This window comes from Artemia sp. Qi Xiang Cuo, chromosome 6 (assembly GCF_049724085.1).
Source record: "Artemia sp. Qi Xiang Cuo chromosome 6, ASM4972408v1, whole genome shotgun sequence".
Lineage (NCBI taxonomy): Eukaryota > Metazoa > Arthropoda > Branchiopoda > Anostraca > Artemiidae > Artemia > Artemia sp. Qi Xiang Cuo.
Window position 1 is genome coordinate 1,029,519 of NC_142799.1, and position 25,045 is coordinate 1,054,563.

The window sequence follows — 25,045 nt, forward strand, 5'->3', positions numbered from 1 at the left end:
AAACACATCTAATCAAAATTTTGAGATATCCATTTTGTTCAACGTAGTCGAAAGTTCTGGAAAGTAGGTCTTTTAGGATGATAATCCCCTCAGAGCCCTCAGTGTAAGGGTTGTAAGTTATGTGCTGGGGGCATATAAGGTTTATATAGAAATTTGTTGTAGAAACTTCAAAAAGGGCTCATTTGTTTGGAAATTGAAATTGCCCCTTTTTAACAGTCGAAAGTGAGTGGAGAGTAATTGACTCCCTCTCACGCCCACCATTTTCCCATACACATTCAATCAAAGTTTAGAGATAGCCATTTTGTTTAATGTAGTTCAAAGTTCAGGAAATTATGTATTTAAGGATGACAAACCCCTCAGAGCCCCCAGGGCAAAAGGTTGTAGGTTATGCGTTGGGGGCATATAAGGTTTTTATAGATAGAGTTTTCGTAAAAACTTCAAAATGGGCTCATTCAATTGGAAATTGAGAGGGTTAGTGCCCTTTTTAATAGCCGAAAGTGATTGGAGGGTAACTAACCACCCACTCACGCGCACCATTCCCCCAAACACATCCAATCAAAATTTTCAGATAGCTATTTGTTTCAACGTAGTAGAAAGTTCTAGAAATTAGGTCTTTGAGGATGACAGCCCCCCAGCTCTCAGGGCAAGGTTTGTAAGTTATGCCCTGGGGGCATATAAGGTTTTTATTGAAAGCGTTGTCGTAGAAACTTCAAAAGGGCTCATTTGATTGGAAATTGAAAAAACTAGTGCCCTTTTTAATAGTTGAAACTGATGGGAGAGCAACTAACGCTCCTCTCACGCCCACCATTTTCCCAAACACATCCAATCAAAATTTTGAGATAGCCATTTTGTTTGACGTAGTTGAAAGTTCTGGAAGAGGATGACAACCACCCTCACACCCCTTAGGGTAAGGGTTGTAAATTATGCCCTGGGGGTATAAAAGGTGTTTATAGAAAGCGTTGTCGTAAAAAACTCAAAAAGGGCTCATTCGATTGGAAATCGAAAGGCCTAGTGCCCTTTTTAATAGTCGAAAGTGATTGGAAGGCTTGAAACTTTTATAGTAAAGATCATTAATGTATGATTTTTTGTTGTTGTTCTTGTTTAAACCAGGGCACTTCGTATCGAAGGAGTTGTCGCAGGAATTTCGAAAAGGGCTCATTCGACTGAAAAAAGAAAGGGTTGATGCCCTTTTTAATAGTCGAAAGTGATTCGAGGGCAACTAATCCCCCTCCCACGCCCACCCTCCCGTTTGCCCATTATGTTTAAAAACTAAATGTTGCCTTAAGCTTAAATCAAAATGCACTGTGTTAATGCTAATTCCCAATAAGGCATCTCAGCAGTATCCCCAGAACGATTGAGGGTATTATGTTCAGACTTTCGGGGCTACTTCTGCTCTTAAAATTTAACCAAGTCAAAATAGCGTAGGTATACCCAAGCTATCAAAAAAGTAAGCAGATTTTTTTGCGAATGCTATCAAGTTTTCCATTTCAGGACAACTAGAGGAGGTATGAAACGAATGAATGTGCATTGTCAGTTTAATATGCATATACTGATATTTGGTAATCGAAATGTTAATATTATTTGATTTATTAAAGTTATAAAAGTAAGAACATTTATATTTTTTCAGTAAAGTGCAAATTATGTTCTGGCCTTGAGGAGGCATAGGGGTTTTGAGCCCAAATTATCTTAATTCCTGCTCGTTTTGAGTTTGACTCGGTTATTTATTGTAATTTCTGTTCGTTTTGGGTTTCATTTATTTATCGACGCCGATTTGCGGTAGTTTCACGCTTGGTAGATTATTTGATTTTATTTTTGCTCATTTTTTGTTTAATGGAGTTCTTTACTTTTCTTTGAAAAACTTATTTTGTGGAAAATTTTTTTTTAATTAATAGTAAATAAAAACACAAACATAATAAAACCGTTAGTAATATCGGTAGTGAAGTGACAGTGAGCATTATTAACAGTAAGTAGTAGTAGCACAGTAATAGTAAGCAGCAATGATATGTATTAAGTCATAATAATAATAATAATGTAGCAGTAGTAAATAAAATATATAAAATTGAAACAAAACTAGTAGCATTTACTGACCAAAAAGCCGTTAAACCAGTTTAATGACAGACACACGAGAAAGTGCTAAACGCAAACAGCATTGTGGGATGTCTAAACAAATACAGATGATTGGTCTCCCTGAAAAATGTCTAGAATAGCCGTATACACATCCCAAAGGATATACCCACTCCCTTTCAATTTGATTGGCTAGCAAATGATAAAGAAAATTGCACTAATTGCGACTTCGAAACTTTATTTCCTCTTTTCCTATTTAGTAAAAAAAAAAACAAGGGGCATATAAGGGCAATAAAATCAGACGAATCTAATGCCAGAACTGTTTCAAATTTGGACTTATTGCTAAATTCTGCCCCTCAAATTTCCCAGCGTGCTCCAAGTTCAAAATAATAACCAAAATATATTAACTGCAATGGTCACCTACATTAGAGCTATACGACCTAAAAACAGAAAGGTCACTGCGTTACAAAGTGAGCCCAAAAGTAATTCTACTTAATCTGAAGCCAAGGAACTGCAAATTTTCCAGACACCTGTATCATGACCAGCTAGATATTAAACAAGTACTCAAAAACCTCAAGTTTATTACACAAAATTCTTCCCTTCAAAAACAGATGCCCCTAGCCATTAGCACGCCCAGCAATATAGCCGTCAAAGTATCATATAAACAAACTAGAACTTACGACTTCTTAGAGAATATTATATTGAGGCTCTTGTTTGCTCACTTATTATTCTCCTTTTTCCTACCATTTACAATTACTTCTTCCCATCCCATTCCCCTCCAATTCTGCGTCCATCTTTGAATTCTGAACTGAGCTGCTGCCTTTGGCGAAAGTCAAACATCCGCTGTGGAGCTGAGCCGTTGCAAGTATTAGCCACAACTCTGTATTCTAGTCAAAGAGCCAGAGGAGGATAAGAGGTCTGCGATGGTACAACCGCGTTAGCAATGAGAAGTCACTCCAGTACACTAATTAGTCTTATTTTGCGACCCAAACAGCCGAACAAACCTTAGGACGGTTCGGTTAGCTCAAATCTAACGTTCGGGAGATACGCCCCACAATGACCATCTACCTCACCTTACAACAGCCGGTTGGAGGCGACCTTATCTTTAACCAAATTAACAATGATTTGGCAGCCTGTCCAACTAATTTTCTGGCGATGGCAAGCATTGGACTTGGCTAAGCACAAATGCACACCATGGCCTGTCACCCTTCATCCATAGAACGTGACCGTGATCTTAAGTTTCCTTCAATATGTCCCTAGAAAGTAAGCTCGAACCAAATTTTTTTATGCAGCTTATTGTTCGATTACGGTCATACAAACGAAAAGTTGATACTATTCTTAAACTATTTCTCTAGAAAACATTTATCATCCTCTAATCCTCTAACCTCTCGAATCCTAATCGTCTCGAAGCACCCACGTTGGACCCTACTTAATCACCGTCATTACTGGCACGCGGCTAATCCAAATAAAAGCAATAATTATAAGGTACCTTCTTTGAGGGTTGCAATATATGCAGTCAATTGTTCCCGTATTTTTTTAGCACCTGTTTTCTTCATAAACTCCTTAAGTTTATCAGCTTCGTTGCCAGAAGTGCTTACAGTTACTTCAACCTAAAATTAAAAAAGACACAGTTTCAAATTTAAACATAAGAGAAATGCAAAGGGTGAATCAAGAGTGAAAATACCCAACCCTAAAACAGAAAATATAAATAGGTGACAATTGTTTCAGGATAGGCTGGAAATCACAAAGTACTTGGGGGTTCAATACCCTTATTTGTCATATGGCATAGAAAATACAGAGCTGTGCAGCCTCAAAGCAGTCCAGTTTCGATAGCATTATCATTAACAAATCATAATGTCAAATCATTATTGTCATGTCAAATGTCAGAAAGAAAATGTCAAAGCATTATCAAACGACCAGCATTATCAAATAACAATCTTGTCATTATTCGTCACGCTCCGGCGGCTAAACGAAGATCTTTAACACAGTAGCGAAGAGGAGTTGAGGGTGGCCCCTTCAAAATGAGAAACCTGCAGAGAGCAAATGGGAGTCGAATAATAGAGGTATGTAGGCCTTTTTTTGACGCCCCTTCTCTACTAGGAAACTGCTCTTAACCACATACCCTTCCCCCCCTCCCTCAAAGAAGGCACATTTGTATAATGGGCAATCCTTGGTACCATTTAGAAAAGATTACAAGGCACTCTCCTAGACTGTAGGTTTGGAAATAAAATTGAATGAAATATAAGGAATAATTATAAAAGTATAATTCATTAATATATGCCTTATTGATACAAAAATGCACAAAAAAAGAAATTAAATTCGATGATATTGAAAAACTTATTGATAATTTTACGATTTTACACACACAGTTTGTTTTAATTATCTTGACAGCGTAAATGTTAAATAAGAGCCAGAACAAAACTAAGCATACTGAATTCAAGTTGAAAATGAAAACAGGTTCCATCTTAAATTCTTTCTAAAACAAATGCCCCTATAAAAAAAATTAAGCAGTTTTTAAAATAAATTTAACGTCTTATGTACCCAGAATATTATATACCTTATTCGATACAAAATGATAAATTTAGGAACCAATGAAAATGTTTATATATATATATATTGAATATATATGAATATATATTTTTGTGTTCTAGTAGTTCAGAGGAAATTGCTGATAACGTTTACTAGTAGAACTAATAATAGTCAACAAGCTATGTCAACAAGCAAACGATGGTTGAAGCATGAAAGACTTTCCGATATTAGTCTAAATTGGTTCAAACTCTACTACAGCTGGGTTCAAACCCTGGGTCCCGCAATACCAAGCCAAAATCAAACTCACTCTGCCACCACAGGGCAGCATATTGGGCTGATAGTGGCTTTAGCTTATATTTAGATTTGTTAATCTTGAATTGGCACCCAATTGGATCGTACGTGTGGGAATCCAGCATTTAGTACCATCTTTTTTCTTCAAACATAAAAATAAAGTTGAAAAAACATAGACTAAAAAGATGATTTCCTGTCTTTCTATCCTTCCGTACTCTCAAAGGCTCTCCGTGCTCCAAATCCCTACGCTCCAATTTTGCAGAAGATATTATATCCAGCAACACGGCCACGTAAACACGAATTTATTCTGTTGAACCAAAGAAAAAAAAACATTTTGAGCTATAATAAAAATTGAGTAGTTAAGAATATGGTTTATGGTTTTCTTTTTTTTTTGGGGGGGGGGGGCACCATTTTGAGCAGCTAAAAATAAGGTTTTGCTTTAAAGTATTTCTGACGAGCACCATTTTGAGCAGCTATAAATATAGTTTATGCTTTGAAGTGTCTTATAAGGAACACCATTTTTTGTATAAAAAATACTTAATAGAACAATTGGATCAGTCACAATTCTTTTAGCTACCAAAATTAAGAGTTAATATTAAAATTTAAAATTCAAGTCTCAAAATTAAGAAAGTCTCTTTCTGCTTGAAGGGGGGGGGTGCTAAAAAGTTTCACATTTCTTAAAACTACAGATAATGCCCAAAGCTCCTTCTCCAATTTGTTTCTCAACAAAGTTCCTCGGACCAGGCTTACAACTATCTATTTTGTCAGTGGAAAAATTGCCAAAGTGTAAATCATAATGCTATAACTTCAATGGTCCTTGTTTAACACTAGTGAAATGACGTTTTAAAGCAATGCTACTTGTAAGCAATTTAAGGTGATTAAACAGTCTTAAAAATGGCTATTTTTCTAATTTTTCAGAAGATTCCTTTAGATTAATTTAAGTGCCCCCCTCCCCCTCTCCCAAGGTTTAAAAGATAGATTATTCTGATGTGAGCCTTCCATAATAGAACCATTAAAGAATAAAAATATGACTAATCAAGGAAAATATGATTACGCTTTATCCAATAAAGATCTGGTTATGTCTTAGTAAAAATGGCTAAAATACAATTCAAAAATTAAATGCTTACGTCTACTTCACTTGGGTCGTTTTCTTCACTAAGATTGGGAATGTGAACTTTACCCTTGATTTCTTCACCACTTTCTCCAACAGTGCCAGTCCAGTTGAGATCAATGGTCCATTCATAGAAAAAGATTAGCTTTGCCTTCCTATTATTTGCTACAGCTTCTCCCTCTAATTTATCAATATCGGTAATTGTACACTTGGCTAAAGTTAAAATAATAAGTTGTAACAAAGGGCTGAAATATACAGAGAATATCTGCATCATACAAAGACATAATCAGCAACACAATCATACTTTTGATAAAATTGGTTCAAAAGCCCTCTCTCGACCCCCCCCCCAGAAAAGCATTGGATGGAACAAAAACTATATATATATATATATATATATATATATATATATATATATATATATATATATATATATATATATATATATATATATATATATATATATATATATATATATATATATATATATATATATATATATATATATATATATATATATATATATATATATATATATGTATATATATATATATATGTATATATATATATATATATATATATATATATATATATATATATATATATATACATATGTATATATATATATACATATATATATATATATATAAATATATATATAAATATATATATATATTACTGTATATACTTTATATTATATACATATAAATAATATACGTGTTCGTCTCTTGTAGCAGTCAAATTTTGTGTTGGAATATTTTTCCGTAAGTCGAATTTTTCCAACTGACACCACAAAAACTTGCAATTATAATAATAAATTTTGCTGAGGATGAGTGTCTGTGTTACATATTTTAAAAAGCACATTACGATTTAAATTGATTATGGATAATATACAATAATTTGTCAGTATAAACATGCAAAAAGGTTTGCTGAATAAAATGAAATTAAAGTTCTTTAAAAAAAAAAAACATCTTTTATTTCACCAAGCAAAGCTTGGTCCCCTGGTACTCTTAAATAGAGGGTAGTTTCTAAACTGCATAGATGATTTGTGGTGATCTAAATTAGGCTCAAAAAACAAATTTAAGCCACTTAATATTTAAGTAAATAAGTAATAAAGCCTTATAACAGTTATTGGATAAGTGAATCTAAGCCTTATATCAAAAAAGAAACATTGAAATCAATTCAGAGAGAGTCTGAAAGAGGTTATTTTGACAAAAAAAGAATGGTTTCATCCATAACATGGATATATCTTTGGGATAGGTAGGATTATTTTTCTGGGGAGTAAAAGGTGCAGGATTCCCACACATTTCCCATATTAGGGATAGGAGGGCTTCTTTCAACCAATCTTTGAAGAAATTCATTCCTGTCTGTAATTTGTAAAGGTATACTTTCTGCTTCCCAAATATTGCAAAATAACAATCCTACTTAGATTCAAAAGATCCTTGGGATACTTAGTTACTTGGGCAAAAGAGTATAGGGTTGAAAAGAAAGTGCATAGATTGGAAGCAAAAAAACTAAAAAGGCACCTAAGTGTACCTGATATGAACAAGCACTTTATAGAGAAAATCTAACTTTAATAAAAAAAACAAATACATTATTCTGCCTCAACGGTTCTATTTTTTTCTATATTTAGAAAATATCCTTGTCTTAAAATACACCTTATAAAATCATAGTTATATACTAGCTATTAGAGAGAAATATCTGCCTCAGTTATGCCCTCTGTGTGTAATGCTGGCTGAGGCAGCAGAACCATATCACTGACTCCCACCCCAAGCCAAAGGCTTGATTGGAAGATTCCAATCTTCCAATCTTACGGCAGCAAAAAATATGCGAGCCATGGGCGCACAGAAGCGGTCTCTTGCATTAGTGATGAGCTTCCTTCAGGACAGAATGCAGTGTGTATTTCCATTGTTTGAAGGTGACTTGATCTCATTCTGGTCTAAACTTACCTCTGGAGCCTCTCAGTGTACAAGACTTGCTGGTTTCATATTTATCTCCCTCATCAACTTCCTCCTTCAGAATTTCGAAGAGCGACTCAAATTCGTCGACGATTTATCATTTTTCCTCAAATACCTCGTGAGAGAAGGTGTAATCAAACGTCAATTCAGCTAGACCCTTCTGGCATCTTTCTTCTCTGAGGACTGAACGTTACAAGCTGACACTGAATTCAGATAAATCAAAGATCCTCTGGTTTTGCCCCTTGAATCGTGATTTGGAATTCCCGCAAGTCCCTTTCCCTGTTGTTCCATCTGCAAAAATCCTTGGAGTCACATTATCGATGGACTACACATTCACCGAACACGTGGAGAAGGTTATTAAGGCTGGCAATGCATCACTTCAGACCCTAGTCCTGATGCGCAGGTTTGGCTGCGACACTCAAAGCCTAAAAAATGCCTATATTACGTGTGTGAGACCTCTACTCAAATACGCCGTCGCTGTCTGGGGACCTTTTGTCCAGAGCACCCACTACCTTTGCGATGACCTTGAATCTTTGCAGAAACGAGCTGTTAACATAATCGTTGCTAACAGAAGTGACGACTACAACTAACTCTTGCAAGAACTGAACCTTGAATCTCTCAGCGACAGACGATTATCACTGATCATGTCCCTCGGCAAGTCACTGCTATCTTCGCCCCATCACAGACTGATCCTCCCACCCGATGCTCCTGTTAACCAAAGAACCAGATCCCAGTCGAAGCTACAACCCCCGGTCTGCAGGACCATCCGCTACAAAAACACGTTTGTCCCCTTTTTCGTAGAAGCATACAACAAGACTTAGTGTTATTTGTATTCACGAGTTAGTGTTCTTAAAGTGTTATTTGTATTTTTTTTTTCCATATTGTTGTAAAGACGACATAAATTAGCCATGGCTACGCTGTTCGATCTTAATAAACCTATGTCTATGTCTATGTCTGCTACACCAGGACTCAAACCCTTGTCCTAGATGGCACAGGATTAATCCAGCTAATTTCTCGATTTTGAACTCAACAGTATAATTGAATCATGGTTGATTTTCTCAGATGAAAAATAATTGCAGTTTATTTGTATTTGTCTATTTTTTGCAACTAATTTGTTAGTTATACTAGATCAAAACGATTACATTAAGATGTTGCTTCTGATTTAAACTGTGCTTTGACATTGGTGGCATTGTGACTGCAATTAACCTTCGGAATATACAAGTACTCTACATTTTCTAGAAGTCCCCATGTGTATTGTGGAGTTCAAATTGTTAGGATAAAAAAAAACTTAATATAATTACAATGTGGATCAGCAAAACAACATCAGCCAATCAATGGGATTCACTATATAGGAAAGGAAAAAATCAAACCAAAATATAATATAGACATTTTGCTCTTCCAGTCAATATTACTTAGCTTCTAGAATGGATATAACTTTACAAACATCACAATCTTTTTAAACTACAGTTATATTTCTATGCGCAGAGTTTACTCCTAAACCGACAAACTGATCCCTATAAATTTTTGAGTGTATATTCTAGGCAACACACATCAAATGTACATTAAGATGTACATTACCATGGCATTCTTTTTGAACACTTTCAACTAGATTATGTTTGTAATTGAATTGAATACCAATGTTTTAACTGTTTAATGCTGTTTAATTTTAACTTCTTAATGTTTTAACTAATGTTTGTGGCTGAATACTAATGTTTGCCTGGTTAGCCCTTTTAGCCCTGGAAAGAATCACCCTGCCGTCCCAGCTGAAGTCGGATATTGCCAGTGAGATAGCCACAACCACAACATTGCATTATTAGAAGGAGTTCAAAGGAGATCTACTAAATTATCAGCTCAACATAAAGATATGACATACCCTGACTGCTTGAAGAAACTTAACCTGCCCTCATTAGTTTACCGATGCCAAAGGGGGGATGTAATTGCTTTGAAGAATTTATTTCACAATAATATGATAGACCTGTTAATAAGCTCTACATTATATCCTTCAACAAGGGGTCATTCATTAAAGCTGCAAATGAAACATATAAAAAGACAAGAGAGACAGAACTTTTTTTGTATTTGAGCAGTGCCAGCCCGGAACAGTCTTTTAGATTCTACTGTTTCAACTTCCTCTATAAATTCTTTTAAAAAAGCTGTTGATTTTAAGTGGGCAAGTGTCAAGTGGAAATATCACTGGAATGCTCCTGTGATATTCAGATAACATCATTTCCAACCCAGCGAGAACTATATGAGGTTATAGCCAACTTAACTTGCTGGCAAATGCAATTTAAGGTAATAGTAATTGCTTGAAATAACCTCAACAATCAATAACTGAATTGTATTGGCTTTAAAATGGCAAAGTTTAATTACTCTACAGATGTGTATAGTTGTGCATTAATGGTGTACACACATTATTATTATTATTATATGAATAACTATATGAATATTATTATATGAACATTATATGAATCAGAATTATATGAAATTCATCCTTCTAAAGAAAAGAGTCAATATGGTTTATCTAAATATCTACCTATATATCTATCTAAATATCATCATGTTTTATCTAAATTTATTAAAATATCTGAGACTCTAAAGGGGTTTTAAATGTTATTGGCAAGTTGCAAGCTTAATAAAAACTTTTAAGCTGTTTTAGTCATAACTTCCCCCTCAAACTGAACAAACTATCTATAAAGCAATTATTCATATCCAGAAATTAGTTCGTATCAACCACAATAGCTGTAATTAAAACCCATCCAAAGTGATGGAAGGGCTTGTATAGCTCCAACCATAGGAAGAAACAGTATTGTCTCCAAATTTCGAATTGCCTCAAAGTAGATGCCATCAGTGAATGGTATACAAGTGCGCTAAATAACAAACTGCAAAAACTTAAACAATTTCCCGAAAAAAAAAACATAATAAAAACAAAGTTTGCATTAGTTGCAAGTCAATAAGAGTGCCGCTAAAATAATAGTATGTCAGTAAAAGTTGGTTTACTTATTTTGAAATAGCTATATAAAACAAAACAATAAATTATAGCAATTCCTTAACATAATGCTCATAATAGAAAATCAAAACTTACCTGATGTAGCTTCATCTTTAATAATTAAATTATTCAGAAGGTTTTTCAATTTATCCTTAGACCATGGGGTAGCATCTTTCTCAGTCCTACAAAGACATAATGATTGTTAGTGAAGAAAACAGTACAAATAAGAATATCTTACATATGAGAAGCCATATTTTGATTTTTTAATGTTTTTTGGAATCTAATTATTTCAAAATTTTACAACTTGAAGTCCTATTTTGATTCAGATCTTGTCATACAAGTGGTTATGACTGGTCAAAGTCATGGTTTAAAATCAGATTTTAAACGAAAATTAAGATGCACTTTTAACTTATTTTGATTCTTCCAAACTTTAAAGTTATATCTTTAAAAATATTATAAATAATGATTTAGTACAATTCTTCACACCTTCCATATTGTTCCTAACCACAACTTTCACAGAATTTCAGGCCTCAAGAAAATGTGAAGGTAGGTATAATATATTTTTGTATGATACAGACACAGTGAATAAAAGAAATACATAATTTGATTTGCAATCTAATCCTCTCAGTAACTTTTATTAAAAAAAAAAAAAAAAAAAAAAAAAAAAACTTTTCTGAACTAACTACTATAACAACAACGAGTAGCAGCTACTATTTTATTCTCTATGCAACACTTGTTCTGAATATAGTTCAGGTACTACAACAACAGTTTTCATGCTCCAGTTGTTCTATAAAGAATAACAAAATCAGTAACTTTTTATACTGCCTATCACAATATCCAGGCATTTAAAAGAAGCGGGTATAGTTACAACAGAAGTAGTCTGGAAAATCAGTTTAGCCTATATTTTTCTGAATTCGATGAAGTAAGAACTTTGTCAAAGCAGGTGTTTAGTTCAAAAGAGCCCATGCATAAAGACTGCCTTTAATTGTCCTTTTTCTGCACTGAACCACCTTACAGCCACAATTAAAACCCCCTAAAAAGTGCCAGCAACTGATGGTTATTCATTAATATCTGTATCCTATATTCTATAAATACCCTCTGGTAGCACAACGGATTGATGCTCTCCTTGGCAATACAGGGCCCAGGGATCAATCAGAGATACCACAAGGTTGGACAACAGGCCTGCTAGGCTACTTGTCCATGTAATAATAATAATAATAAAAAAACTGAAACATGAATTTGACACTGTAGGCATCAGCAATGACTTTGTCCTTACTTTTTAATGAAATTACCTCTACAGGTAAATCCCAAATTGTTGGAAATTAGGTTTTATTACTCCCATAAAAAAGAAAGGTAACAAGCAAAATTTTGATGGTGTCCATCCCGTTACTCTTACTCCAGTTTTTTCCAAGTTATATGAAAGCTTATTAGCTAAGTGGTTGAAAGTAAAGATACCAAATGTTGACCAATGACAATTTGGAAACCTACGTTCTACTTCTACTACCCACTATCTTGTTCACCTTATGGACACTATATGTAACACACTCGAAAAACCCAATACCTGGCTCAATGTTATCACTGTTGACTTGCAACAGTGTTGTTCACTGTTGTTCTGTCATTCACTGTTGTTCAGTTTCGTTTCAGAGTTCAGTGAGGTAACACCAAAATTGAATTGGATATTATTCCTGTCTGGATTTATTTTGGTGAGGTCATAATTTATTCTAAGTGAGTTGTTGACCTGAGTTAACTTTAAGAGGATTGTAAAATGGAATCTATTTTGCTTCTAGTTTGACCTGTATTTCGATATTCATTAACTCAGTATTTTTTCTTGAATTAATATTGAGACTTTTTTATTTGTGTGGTGATTGCGATAGCCATGAAAAGCTCTGACGAAACGCCTAATCATGTATATTCCCCAGTGCTAAATTCTATTCAAAGCAATTTGCTAAACGGAATTGAGGAGGATATTATCAAAAAACTTGGTATGGAGTTTTTTTGATATGAACACAGTCAAAAAAGCTAAGAATTCATTGTGGCAAATAAGTGCACCTGATTTGGATTGCCCAATATGTAAGGGGAACAATGCACTTTCTAGTCATTTTAGTGGCATTATTTCTCTGTTAAGATCTCTTGACAGTAGCGACACTTTTGTACCTGTTTGTGATAAAGCGACCTACCGAGGTGCCATGTCTCCCTGCAAATGCTTATACTTCTTTACTCTCTAAGTTTAATGGGCTACAACAAGTGGTTGTTGAAATGCCAGGGAAACTTGACAATTATCAGTTGAATTTTCCTAAACTTCCGAAACCTACCCCAGCAATTGACACTCATACGACAGTTATTGTCTCTAAAGTGCCTTCAGATCTGTCTGATCCGATTAAACGCAAATCTGTTCTCGATCAAACAGTTGGGCATGAATTAGTTTGTAGTGTGAAACCTGTTAAAGACAGATGGTATGTCAATATCGATAAATCTGCAACTGAAGATTTTTGTACATTGGTTCAGAAATTTATTATCGCAGCAACAGTTAAAGTACGATCCAAGCGCTTTTTTGGGATTCTCAGAGGTTTCCCAGTTGATGTTGACCTTTCAGTTATTAATAGACTGCAAGGTATAATAAGTGCAAATCGACTGGACCAGACAATGTCCGTCAAGCTTGAGTTTGAAGACTCGTTCACTCAGTCTGCTTATTTCAATGAAAAAATTAAAGTTGGATATGAATTTTTTCAAATTCACGTATTTAAAGAAATACCTAAATGCTACTTCAAATGCCGATCATACGATCACTTTCAAAGTGCTTGCACCAGCAATGTCCCGAAATGTGTCAGATGTGCTGGGCCACATCTTTCTACTAAGGATAGTCCTTGTAGCGCTGCTCCCAAGTGCGCCAACTGTGGTAAAGATCATGCTTCTTATAGCCTGTCCTGCCCTGCATCTAAGGAACTAATGTCACGCTCCCACTTTTTGCAATGACTTTGGAGTTTTTAATAATATCGTTTAATATTAATGGTATAAAGGATAAGGACTTCGTTATTGATGAGCTCTACAATGATTTTGATTTGGTCTGTTTACAGGAGCATCTTCTTACAGGCTTTAGTATTAACGTTTTGCGTCGGAGCCTTCATCATGATGTGTTTTTTACTACTGCCAGAGCCACAAGAGGCCACCCATCTGGCGGGCTAGCTTGTGTTTTTAAGTGCAATCCTAATTTGGTTTTGCTGGTGATTTTGTACTCGAATGAGTTTTTTTTTGGCTGTTTGTATGGGCACTATAGTTTTCATTAATTCTCATCTGCCTTATGATGACCGTTCTTCCAGATCAATGGCTAGATATACTAAAGCCTGTAACACGTTGAAGTTTTTAGTGGAAAAAATTCTTTCTATTTCTCTAGATTATATTATCATTGGTGACTTCAATACGGATATAAATAACTCGTCAGTGAGAAGTGATTTGTTGTTAGATTGCCTTCCATCTTATCATATTATACCCAAAACTCATCTGTATTCTTATATTCACCATTCAGGCAGTAAGAGCAATATTGATCACATTATTTGCTCTACTAGTATTACTACATCAATAGTGTTTGTACATGCTGAAGAACAAGACTTAGACCATCTCCCTATCTCCCTTACTCTCACGCTGAATTTAAACCCTGCAAGTTTTTGTAAAGTACCCTGGTCTTCAAAATGGTTTGACAAAAGTAATTGAAAGAAAGCTGATGTTCCTCTCTATGCGTTTACACTAACAAGCCTGCTGTCTGCTATACGAGTTCCCTATTATCTGCTTCAGAGCTCTATACAAGTGAATTGCAAAAAGGACCTGGATTGCTATTATAATCAAATAATTAAATGTCTAAAAGATGCCGAGATGCAGTTGCAGTGCCGCTGCAACGTGTAAGATGTGGTACGGAAAAACCAATTTGGTCTTTAGATCCTAATTTAAAAACTTTGAAAAATAAAGCTAAGTTTTGGTTAAAAGTCTGGAATGAATGTGATAGACCACCTTGTGGAATTGTATCTGACCTTAAGCGTAAGACGTGCAGTGAATATAAAAAATATCTTAAGTCAATGCGTTATCGTGGTATAGATTTTCCAGTGTCAAAGAGAGAATGGCGAAAACTTATTAATTCTGAGTCGATTAGAAGTGATGTGCCAAGTAGTGATTGTCTTCCTGCATCTGCTTGGCATGGCCATTACTCGTCTGTTTTTTCTAATGTTAATTACCGTGTGCATTCTTTGTATACTCATTCTCTTTCTGCTATTTTTAGTACCCCTCTATCTCAGCGTCTTTGTGTTCCCATTTCTCTTTCATCCGTAGTTGAAGCAATTAAGAAACTTAAATTAGATAATGTTGATAATGATGGTATATCTAGATTTCACCTTTTATTAGATTTCTCCCCCCTTATTGACCATCTACACCTACTTCTCCAGATGTGTATTGGTACTTATAGTGTACTGAAGAGTTTTTTGTGTGGTACTGTTTCTTCAATTTTAAAGATGGGAAATTCTCCTTTAATTTGCTCTTCTTACCGACCTATTACTGTCTCTTGCATTTTTAGTAAAGTTCTTGAGCATGTATTACTACCTTTTGTGACTAATAATATGCTTGAGAGAGATAAACAGTTTGGATTTAAGCCCGGAGTAGGTTGTCAACATGCACATTGTGTATTATCTTCTTTGCTCCTCAAAAATTCTTCTAAGGGAAGGAGTATATAGCTTTGTACTTTAGATCTATCAAAAGCTTTTGATAGTGTATGTCATAGTCAGCTTTTTTCTGCTCTTTGTGGTTGCGGTGTCAATCTATTGGTTATTTTGCTTCTTAGGTACTGGTACTCTAATTCTTTTCTTTGGCTGAAATCTGTGCCAGCATCTATTCTTCTTACGATTAACAGTCGGTGGGCTTTCCAGTAATATTATTTAGCCCTTTTTCTTTTGCTTCACTTTGTTGACTACAGGGCTACTGGATTGATTACCTCATGTTTAATAGATATATTCATATATGATTAAGCAGATGTTTTGACTCTAGGAGTTCAATTATGGGATGGAAGATGTCGATTTTTATGCTCTGTGTGCAGGTATAGTTGGCTAGGCTCTTGGCTGATCGTGAGATTTTGTGGTGTTTGAAGCATTTTAACACTTTACAAAGCAAGGTATGTTGTGCAGACGTCAGCATATTACATTCAAATAGGCAATGGTCAATTGTTTCATTATTCATATTACAATGCCTGCAAAGAGGGGACAGGGGAATTGAAACACTTGAATTAGAAAACTTATACGAGAATGCAAGAAAATTTAGTCCATTTGTTCCATAACGAATTCTATGGTAAATTTTATAAAAATACTTTTTGGGAAAGAGGGAAAGGATATGATTATTCTTATTAAAATTAATCTCTGATAGTCTCCAACGGGAAATATTTCTACACGGGATTGGTCTCCCACTTGGCTGGTCAATATTTATAGCATTTTTTTGCTATTTCATCAACCCGATGACTACCTCTTATCCCAGAGTGCCTAGGAATATACTGAAAATAGGTTCTAATGCCCCTTGAAGCAATTATATCTATAATACTGAGACAATTATAAGTGTCAATCTCCAACTTATACTGAGAAGCTAAAGCCAGCAACTCAGGGCTTGATAAAGAGTCGGAATATACTATAATATTATTTGAATTTGCAATCAAACGTTGGTTTTTCTTAAGGTGTTCTAGTGCCATGATCATGATATTTAAATCATCAGACATTAAGATACATTATTATATAATCTCTCACCCTCTGCAATTTTCAGATGAGCAAGGAATACATCACTTGCTACCTTCTCATTCATTTTTGATCCATCACCAAATATTTGGAAGTGATTTTTATAAGTAATTGTATTAAGTTCAGCAAATTTTTTCTGGACAAAAGCAATGGGGGTTAGATCTATATTCCACTTTGAGAAATCAGCATTTATTATGGGAATCAACCAATTCCATGGAGGGGATTGGGGGAAAGTAGGTGCAATTGACTTTGCTGGTACAGGGAACTTCTTCTGAATATTGGCATACTCATCTGCAATGCCTCTATAAATGGCTGGATTTCTCAACCAATTACGTAGGGTGTGTGAGCTATTTGATTCAATTTTTGTAAGATGTTTTGTCAAGAGAAAGCTACGTCTCTCCCTTATTGTTGTTAATCCACTCTCCATAAGCAGAAACTTGGTGCTTGTGGGTTTCCTAAGACCAAATATCAGACGTATTATATCATTTTGTGTTGTTTCAATTTTCTGCATCTGGGTCTTTGCACATGCACCATAGACAATGAGCCCATAGTCAATATGGGGTCTTATATGTGATTTGTAAAACTGGAGTAAGGTTTTCTCCTTACAGCCCCATGGTGTGAAAAGAAGTCTTTTTAGTACATTTGTTTATCTATAGCATTTTTTTTTACTGTGTTTGAAATGTTGAGGTGGGAATTACGTTCTTGCTCAAGCATGAGACCTAGGTAATTAATATGATTATCTTCTGGAATAGTTGTTCCATTTAGAGTTAGTTTTGCATTAACATGGTTCTGCTTTCGGTGAAATTGGATTATTTTTGACTTGGTAGGTGCAATGGGTAAATCTGAATGTTGTGAGAATTTTTCAAATTGGAAAAGTGACTTTTGCAGATTTGACTGTGCTATCTCAAAGGTTTTGCCAGATGACCATTATTAATGTATCTATTATTAAATTGAAAAGAGGTTTAAGGCAAGGTGGAGTTTTATCTCCAACCCTTTTTAATTTATGTATTTCAGGAGTTCTGGCAAAGATATCGGCTACCTATCTCTCCGGTTTTTCTGATGTTTCATACTGGCTTATGCTGATGATCTGCTTCTTATAAGCCATACTAAAACTGGTTTATCTAACGTGGTTTCTTGTGTTGCCACTTCTTTTTCAGACATAGGCCTTTCTCTTAATTTAGATAAATGTAAATTTCTTTCTTTTAATAACATTTCTAGTACTTCCCTTTGCTGTAGTGGCTTTACTATCCCTCTCGTAGATTATCTTCGATGGCTCGGTATTTCTATTACTAATAGTCTTTTGAGCTTGCGCCAGCGTACAGTCTCAGATATTAATATGAAAATTAAATTAGGATATGCTAAGATTGTTGCCAATAGAGGTAAATATAATAAACTCGTGTTGGCCAAGCTCTACTCAACTTTTGGTGACCATTTCACATCTTTTTGCTTCTTCTTAAGAAAATTTTTCCCCTTCTTAAGAAAAATGAGTTAAAAAGAATCCAGATTAATTATTTTAGATTTTGTAAACTTTTGTTGTTTCTTCCACCTTGGACCAAAAACCGGGTAGTTATTAATAAATTTCTTGTTCCTAATATTACTGAAAAACTGGAAGCACTACACAGAAAACTTTCAAATACTGCTTTTATCCGTTTTTCTCTGCACCATCACTTATCAGGTTTTTTTCAGTCGCAAGTTATTTTTCTTTAATTTGTTTAGTTGTTTTTATCTGTTTGGTCACTACAGATTTTTTAGTATTGTAAGTAGTGAGTAGAAATCAAGAAAGGATAACATCAATGAAAGCGTGCGTCCCTATTTCTGCCTATTACTGCTTATTGGATTCTGCAAGTTGTGAGTTTTTTTTTCTCTCTTCCTCTTTTCCCCCTCCTGTCATGTTATTTCTTTTTTGTTTTCAGTTCTTTTAAATTATTATGTGTTACACTGTAACTAGTAATCTTTGATTTATATATTGATTTGTGTTGCATTTTATGTGTTTTTCCTTGTGATACTCCACGTATTGTACCTCTGTACAGTGTGGGTTAGAAATAAATAATAATAAAAAGCTATTTATTTAATTAACCACAACACACTGGTAGAAAAACTATCTAATGACTTTCAACTTGACCCTTATTTAATTAGAATAATTGTGTCTTTCCTCTCGAATAGAACACAAGTCATGAAATACCTGAATGTATATTCTGATCCCCTCCCAATTTATAATGGTGTGTCCCATGGAACCCTCTTAGGTTCAACTTTATTTCTTACAATGATAAACAACCTGGGTGTTCCCTTACATAGTTGACATTTTCAATTAGTGAATCTTTGCAGCCCCCCCCCCTCTCTTTTACCATATAATTTTTAATTTTAATGTTCATTTTGCAAATTTGAAGGTTTTTATTTATTTCTTTGTCACATAAATAACTCACGTTTTTATTTCAATTTTTTATCCCCTTTTTAATTTTATGAGCTTTCATTTTTTGACATTTTTGCTGATTTGGCATTGACCTTCTAATTTTATGAGTTTAATTTGCTTTTGTTTTAACATTTTTACATATTATGCATTGACCCTTTTATAATTTTCTGTTGTTTGCTTGTTTTTGGTTCTTTTTTTTTGTTCTATTGACACTAAAATACAAATTTAGCCCATTTGGGCTTGTGATAGTTCAGCAATAAATCTTATCTTACTTTGGGAGATTTTTTTTTATTTTTGGTAAATTTCTCAATTTACAGATTATTGAGAATAGACTAGGTCTAATAATAGACATACCTTTAGGATCCAAACATCCTGAACTTGAAAATAATATTCCTTTCCATTATAAATTTACTTTACCCTCTCACCTCTAATGATCAAATATAGGGTAAGACTGCCAGTACTTGACCAGTGCCTAATCTTGGCCAGATGTTTGGATTAAAAATTATGCTTTATCTCCTGATCTTGGACACTATGTTTATAGGGTTAGATAGTTTTTATTGGCTGATGGTTAGGACTAGACCAGTTGGAATTGACTGACAAAAATATTGTAAAACACCTGGTCTTTCCAAAATTCGAATCAAGACAAAAGTTACCTCTAAACTCTACTACTACTACTACTACTACTAGGAACAACTCCCAGCAGCACCAAGAAGCCTGAGGCCAACACAGCTATGCACACTTCTCCTCTACCCCAATCTATTCAAAGCCTCCCTTTTTACACCCGCCCACGAAGTTCCCATTTCCTTTAAATCTTCCTTCATGACGTCCTCCCACCCCAGATGGGGACGACCTGCTTTCTGTTTAGCCCTAGATGGTCGGCCAAAAAGAACAATCTTTGGCAATCTGTCATCCTTCATCTGCACAATGTGCCCTAGCCACCTCAACCTTTCTGTCATTATAGCCCTAGAGAGTGGTATTGAACCACATTTTTGTATAGCCTATTGTTTGAAATATGGTCAGTCAGCCAGGTAACCAGAACAATCCTTAAGCAATTTCAGAGTCATATTTGACCATTGTCATCACTGTAGCTTCTAATATTCTAATCTTGGGTTGCAGACTTATCTTCCTATTCTTCCAAACTTTTTGTAACTGTGAAAGCCTGAGTCTTGGCTATTCTACTTTTAACATCTTCACTGCTACCACCATCTTTACTAATAATACTACCAAGGTAATCAAAATAATCCATATAAAGGGGGATAGAACACAACCCTGCTTAACTCCTGATTTTATACAAAACCAGCTGCTAACCTCAATTTCTACCTTAACCACAGCAGAGTTATTCTCGTACATAGCACTAATCACTTTAATGTATTTGTCTGGTATACCATACAAGGATAAAACCTTTACAAAGCTCTTTCTTTTCTCTAAAAAAGAAAAGGAGATAGCCAAAACAGAAAGAGCACTGAAAATACTTTTTAAGAAAGAAAACAAAACTGAAACTTTAAAAACAAAGGGAAAGTACCTGAATAAAAGTGAAAAAGTGCCAAGAAAAAAAAAACAAGAAAATAAAGAAACAATCTGAAACTTACAGCAGTGATTATGACAAGTTTCCTGACTGTGAAGGTTTATATTGTTGTGAGTTTTACTCAAGGTCAACTGAGGGTTGGGTTGCCTGTTCCATATGTAAAAAATGGGCTCACAATTCCTGTGCAGGAATTGATAGCAAGGAGGATGAAGCTATCCTTGTATCTGAATTTCGTAATTCAGAATGAGATTAATTTCATGAAAGAATATGTTAAACTAGTTTTGTTGGCTTAAGCAAAATGGAAAAAAAAGCCAAATTAATTTTTTTATATTTTAATTAAATAAATAATAATTGTGTTCACTTCTTACAATATGAGTGTGAAACTTTGTTTACAACAATACAAGGTATTTTATGAAATTTTGTAGCCTTTTATATTAACTCCTTCTAATTAATAAAAATCATTTTAAACTTAGTACCCTGTTCCACCCTGTGTTCCCCTATATAGCCTAAATTATATATTCCCCATGTTTTTTCTGGCTCTCAATTTTATAACAGTCAATTCAATTTATGGATAAACCAGTTTAAACAAGAATGATACTAACAGCAGTATATAGAACAAGAGAAAAAGGTATAATTTTTGAGGATCTGTAAAGGGTTTAAAATTGAATTTCCGAGTAAAGTGATTATTATATTTAAAAAAAGGCAGCAAGTGGTATATTCACCTTATTTGTTAGTCAGTAATATAAACTGCCCCAAACTTACCTTTTCAACATGTCACTCTTTTCTTCAAATTGATTTAACAGCAAACAAGCAATATAACAGAAACTTTACCCCCCCCCCCTCCAACTAATGATCAAATATACTGACTATTGTGTTTAATCCTAGAAAAAGTAAGGTTGTTGTGAGCAAATTCAAGGGATCTTGTTGTTAAGTTTGGTGATAATGATGTGGTACTGTCAGATTCTATTATTTATTTAAGGATGCCTATTGGGTAAAGTACCCTATTTTTGGCTATGTCTCCATTTTGGAATATTTTTTCCAAAAGTTATAAAAGATAGCTATGTTCAGTTTTATAACTGCAAAATTACTGTTTAATTTATGACTCTGGACAAAGAATAATAATAATAATATAATATATATTGAAAACCTGTCGTATACAATAAATGTACAATGACAGAGTATACAAAAATGCAAAAAGAGGAAACAAAACGATAATATACTAAAGAAAAAAAAATAATAACAAAAGCAACAACTTCTAAAATAGTATACAAAATAGTACAAAAAGTGGAAACTGAAAGATAACATACTCAAAGATTAAAACAGAAAAAACAACTTCTTCGAAAATAGCAACAAAGATAACAACTTTTGAAAGGAGAAAAAAAAAAAGGAAAACAAGAGGGAAAATTAAACAAGCAATCTTGCCCACTCGTGCTTTAGAATTGCTGGTTTTGTTTTTTGCCGGCTAATAAGTGTCTCAACAGCTAGATTTGGGTCTGCTAGGCTGTAGCGCCAAATCAAAAAACTATTTTTTGTCCAAGGTGGCAATTTTAGTAGGTACTTTGCAAAACGGAAAAATAAAGAGCAGATTTTAGACTTTTCATGGTTGGCCAATAAATTCCAGAAAGGGGTCACATTAATATATGTGGCAGAGCGGTAGCGTTGTAAATACCTGCCAGTAGTGGATGGTTGCATCTCAGAGTGGATTTAACAATCAAAGCATAGGAGCTGGATATTTGCCGTTCAAGATGTGAGATCAGGAGGGAGCGGGTATGCTGTAATGAGGAACCTATTGGCAGCCCAAGATATACTATTTTATCAACTGGTTTTACTGAGCAATTACCTAGTGTGATATTAGTAGGAGGGTCATTCTTCCAATTGTAAAGCAAGACTTCCAACTTTTGGGAGTTAAATCTCAGACCGACTTTCTCGTAGTTGGACTGCAGACATGAGAATATTTCTGAAAGGCGGTTAAGCATCCGGCTGAGATTCAGCATGTCATCAGCATAGCATACTAGGGAGATGTCAATGGAACTGAGAATGCATGATGAAGGACAGCTGTCTTGAGGTTCAATAATGTAGTTGTTGAAGAAATTGGGGGATAAAACTGCTCCCTGACAGGCACCTTTATAGACTGGTATCAAAGCTGACTGTGGGGCTGGCGGAAGGCCTTTATTGGGAGGGAGCTTGAGTTGCACGCAAAGGCAAGAATAAAGATCACGGAAAGCCCGGATGATTTTTGAGTTCACTCCTCTTTTAGCTGAGTTCAGCAACATAAGCACATGAATCAATGAATTAAACGCTCTCTGCAGATCTAAGCCCCCAATTGCTAGACTTTCTCCTGATTTGTGTGCATCCAGGAGTGCATATGCAACAACATGGGGTGCTTCTGCACAACCAATGCCGTGTTGGAAACTGAATTGTCTTGGTGGACTGCAACACAGTTTTTCAAACTCATCTACAAATAAAAGTTCAAATAACTTGCAGAGAGAGGTAGCAACCATGATTGGATGGAAAGAGGAGCATTGCATGATAATGCAATGCTCCTTTTTTAGGAACTGGCATAAGATCTCCAATTGAGAAAGTGGTTGGGACAATACCCTGAATGAGGATAATCTGCATCAGGAGGGTTACATGACTAATGAGAGTGGGCCCACCACTTTTTAGATGGAGAGCACTGATCCCGTCAATCCCAAAAGATTGTTTAGGTTTTAGGTGAGAGATGGCCTTGCACACAGCTCCCTCCATTACAAGATAATCACTCCAAGGACAACTATCTAAAAGTCTCATGTAGGTTCAGCATTATTGACCCTATTGAAGCTCTCATTAAGCATCAGCCAGAATTCTTAGTCAATTGAGACCAGTAGGCATATCATTTTGATTTGTCCTTAAGTATATGTTTGTATGTATAGGCTAGGCTATAGGCTAGTAGGATAAAAAACCAGTATCCAATTATCCAAACAGTATCCAAACAAATAAAGTGAATGCACCACTTGATGCCTTTTTTTATGCTCTTTCCAAATATAATAATCCTTTGTCAGAAATGAATTTTACCCCTGCCCTTATATATACCAAGTCAGGGTGTATATTTCCACATTAGGGGGGTGGGGGCAAATTTTATTTATGATGTAAATGGGAGGTAAGTTTAAACTTAACCCCCAGCCCCCTAATGTACAAATATATACCCTGAATTGGTATATATAAGGGTGGGGTAAAATTCATTTCTGACAAAAAGGATTATTATATTTGTAAAGAGCATAAAAAAAGGCATCAAGTGGTATATTCACTTTATTTGTAAGTCAATAATATGATTTGGTAAAAATTTACCTATATTTGACCATTACAGGGGTGGGGGAAGTAAATTTGTAATAGAAAAGGATGCTAAATTTTGATTCAGTACAGAATTCTGGTTCTAAGGCCATGTCTATTTCCTAGCCATTTCAATGACCTGTGAGCTGAGAATTTTAGCCTAAAATATTATACACTAGGCTGTAAAAACACTAGCCTATGGCTAATAAGGCAGTGCTTTTCTAATGATAAGGTAGCTGGCCAGTAACAACTACATTAGCTGGTAAATATTTACCAAATCATATTATTCAGTTACAACTAAGGTGAATATAGCCTACCACTTGATGCCTTTTTGGTAAATTTTTACCAAATCATATTATTGAGTTAGGAATAGCCAAAAGTGAATACACCATTTAATGCCTTTTTTATGCTGATTACAAATACAATAATCATTTCTATTGTAAATGAATTTCAGCCCCCCCCCCCTAACTTAACCCCCACTCCCATATGTGCAAATATATATCCTGAATTGACATATATAGGGGGGGGCTAAAATTCATCTGGCATTGAGTGGTAGCCTATAGGCCTATTCACTTTAGTTGTAACTCAATAATATGATTTGGTAAATATTTACCCATTAGCCTACTTCATGTTCTTCTTGTTTGATTTCTGGGTTACAGGATAAATTTACCAAAGATCCTTACCAATGCCAATTGTTCACATTTGTAGCATCAGGTCTCTCTTCTACAATCCACCTAGGGTCTCCTTCTCCCCACTTGGCCATTTCACGTTCCTTATCGATATAGTTCTAGTATTTCCCTTGGTTGGTGAAATATAAGTATTTTAATCAGAGGCGATCAGGGAATTCAGAAATTAAGAACTTTCTAGAATTAACTCCAAAAATGATTTACAAGATAAATAAGTATAAATATATACATATTCCTTATGGAAAACAATATGAAAATATTATTTGAATAAATACTTAAATATCAACATCTATGGCAACAAAATCATTTATTTCTATCAGTATATGTATTTATTCACGTTAACTACAGGTATACTTTAGTATTATTGTATATATTACAATGGCTTGCATTGTCATTAAATGCTCGTCATCTAAAGCGGCGTTCACAAGC

General features: G+C 34.7%; 1 protein-coding gene across 1 annotated transcript in view; it reads right to left on the bottom strand.

Moving 5' to 3' along the window:
• LOC148950779 (activator of 90 kDa heat shock protein ATPase homolog 1) overlaps positions 1 to 24,826 on the bottom strand; it is a 47,594-nt gene extending 22,768 nt beyond the window's left edge. Inside the window, exons 1-4 of the mRNA XM_089090450.1 lie at positions 24,614 to 24,826; positions 11,030 to 11,115; positions 6,012 to 6,208; positions 3,554 to 3,674 (exon numbers count right to left, since the gene is read on the bottom strand). Coding sequence (XP_088946576.1) covers positions 3,554 to 3,674; positions 6,012 to 6,208; positions 11,030 to 11,115; positions 24,614 to 24,693 — 484 coding nt within the window. The 5' untranslated portion in view covers positions 24,694 to 24,826. The remainder of the gene's footprint in view (positions 1 to 3,553; positions 3,675 to 6,011; positions 6,209 to 11,029; positions 11,116 to 24,613) is intronic.
• Between the last annotated feature and the right edge of the window lie 219 nt (positions 24,827 to 25,045).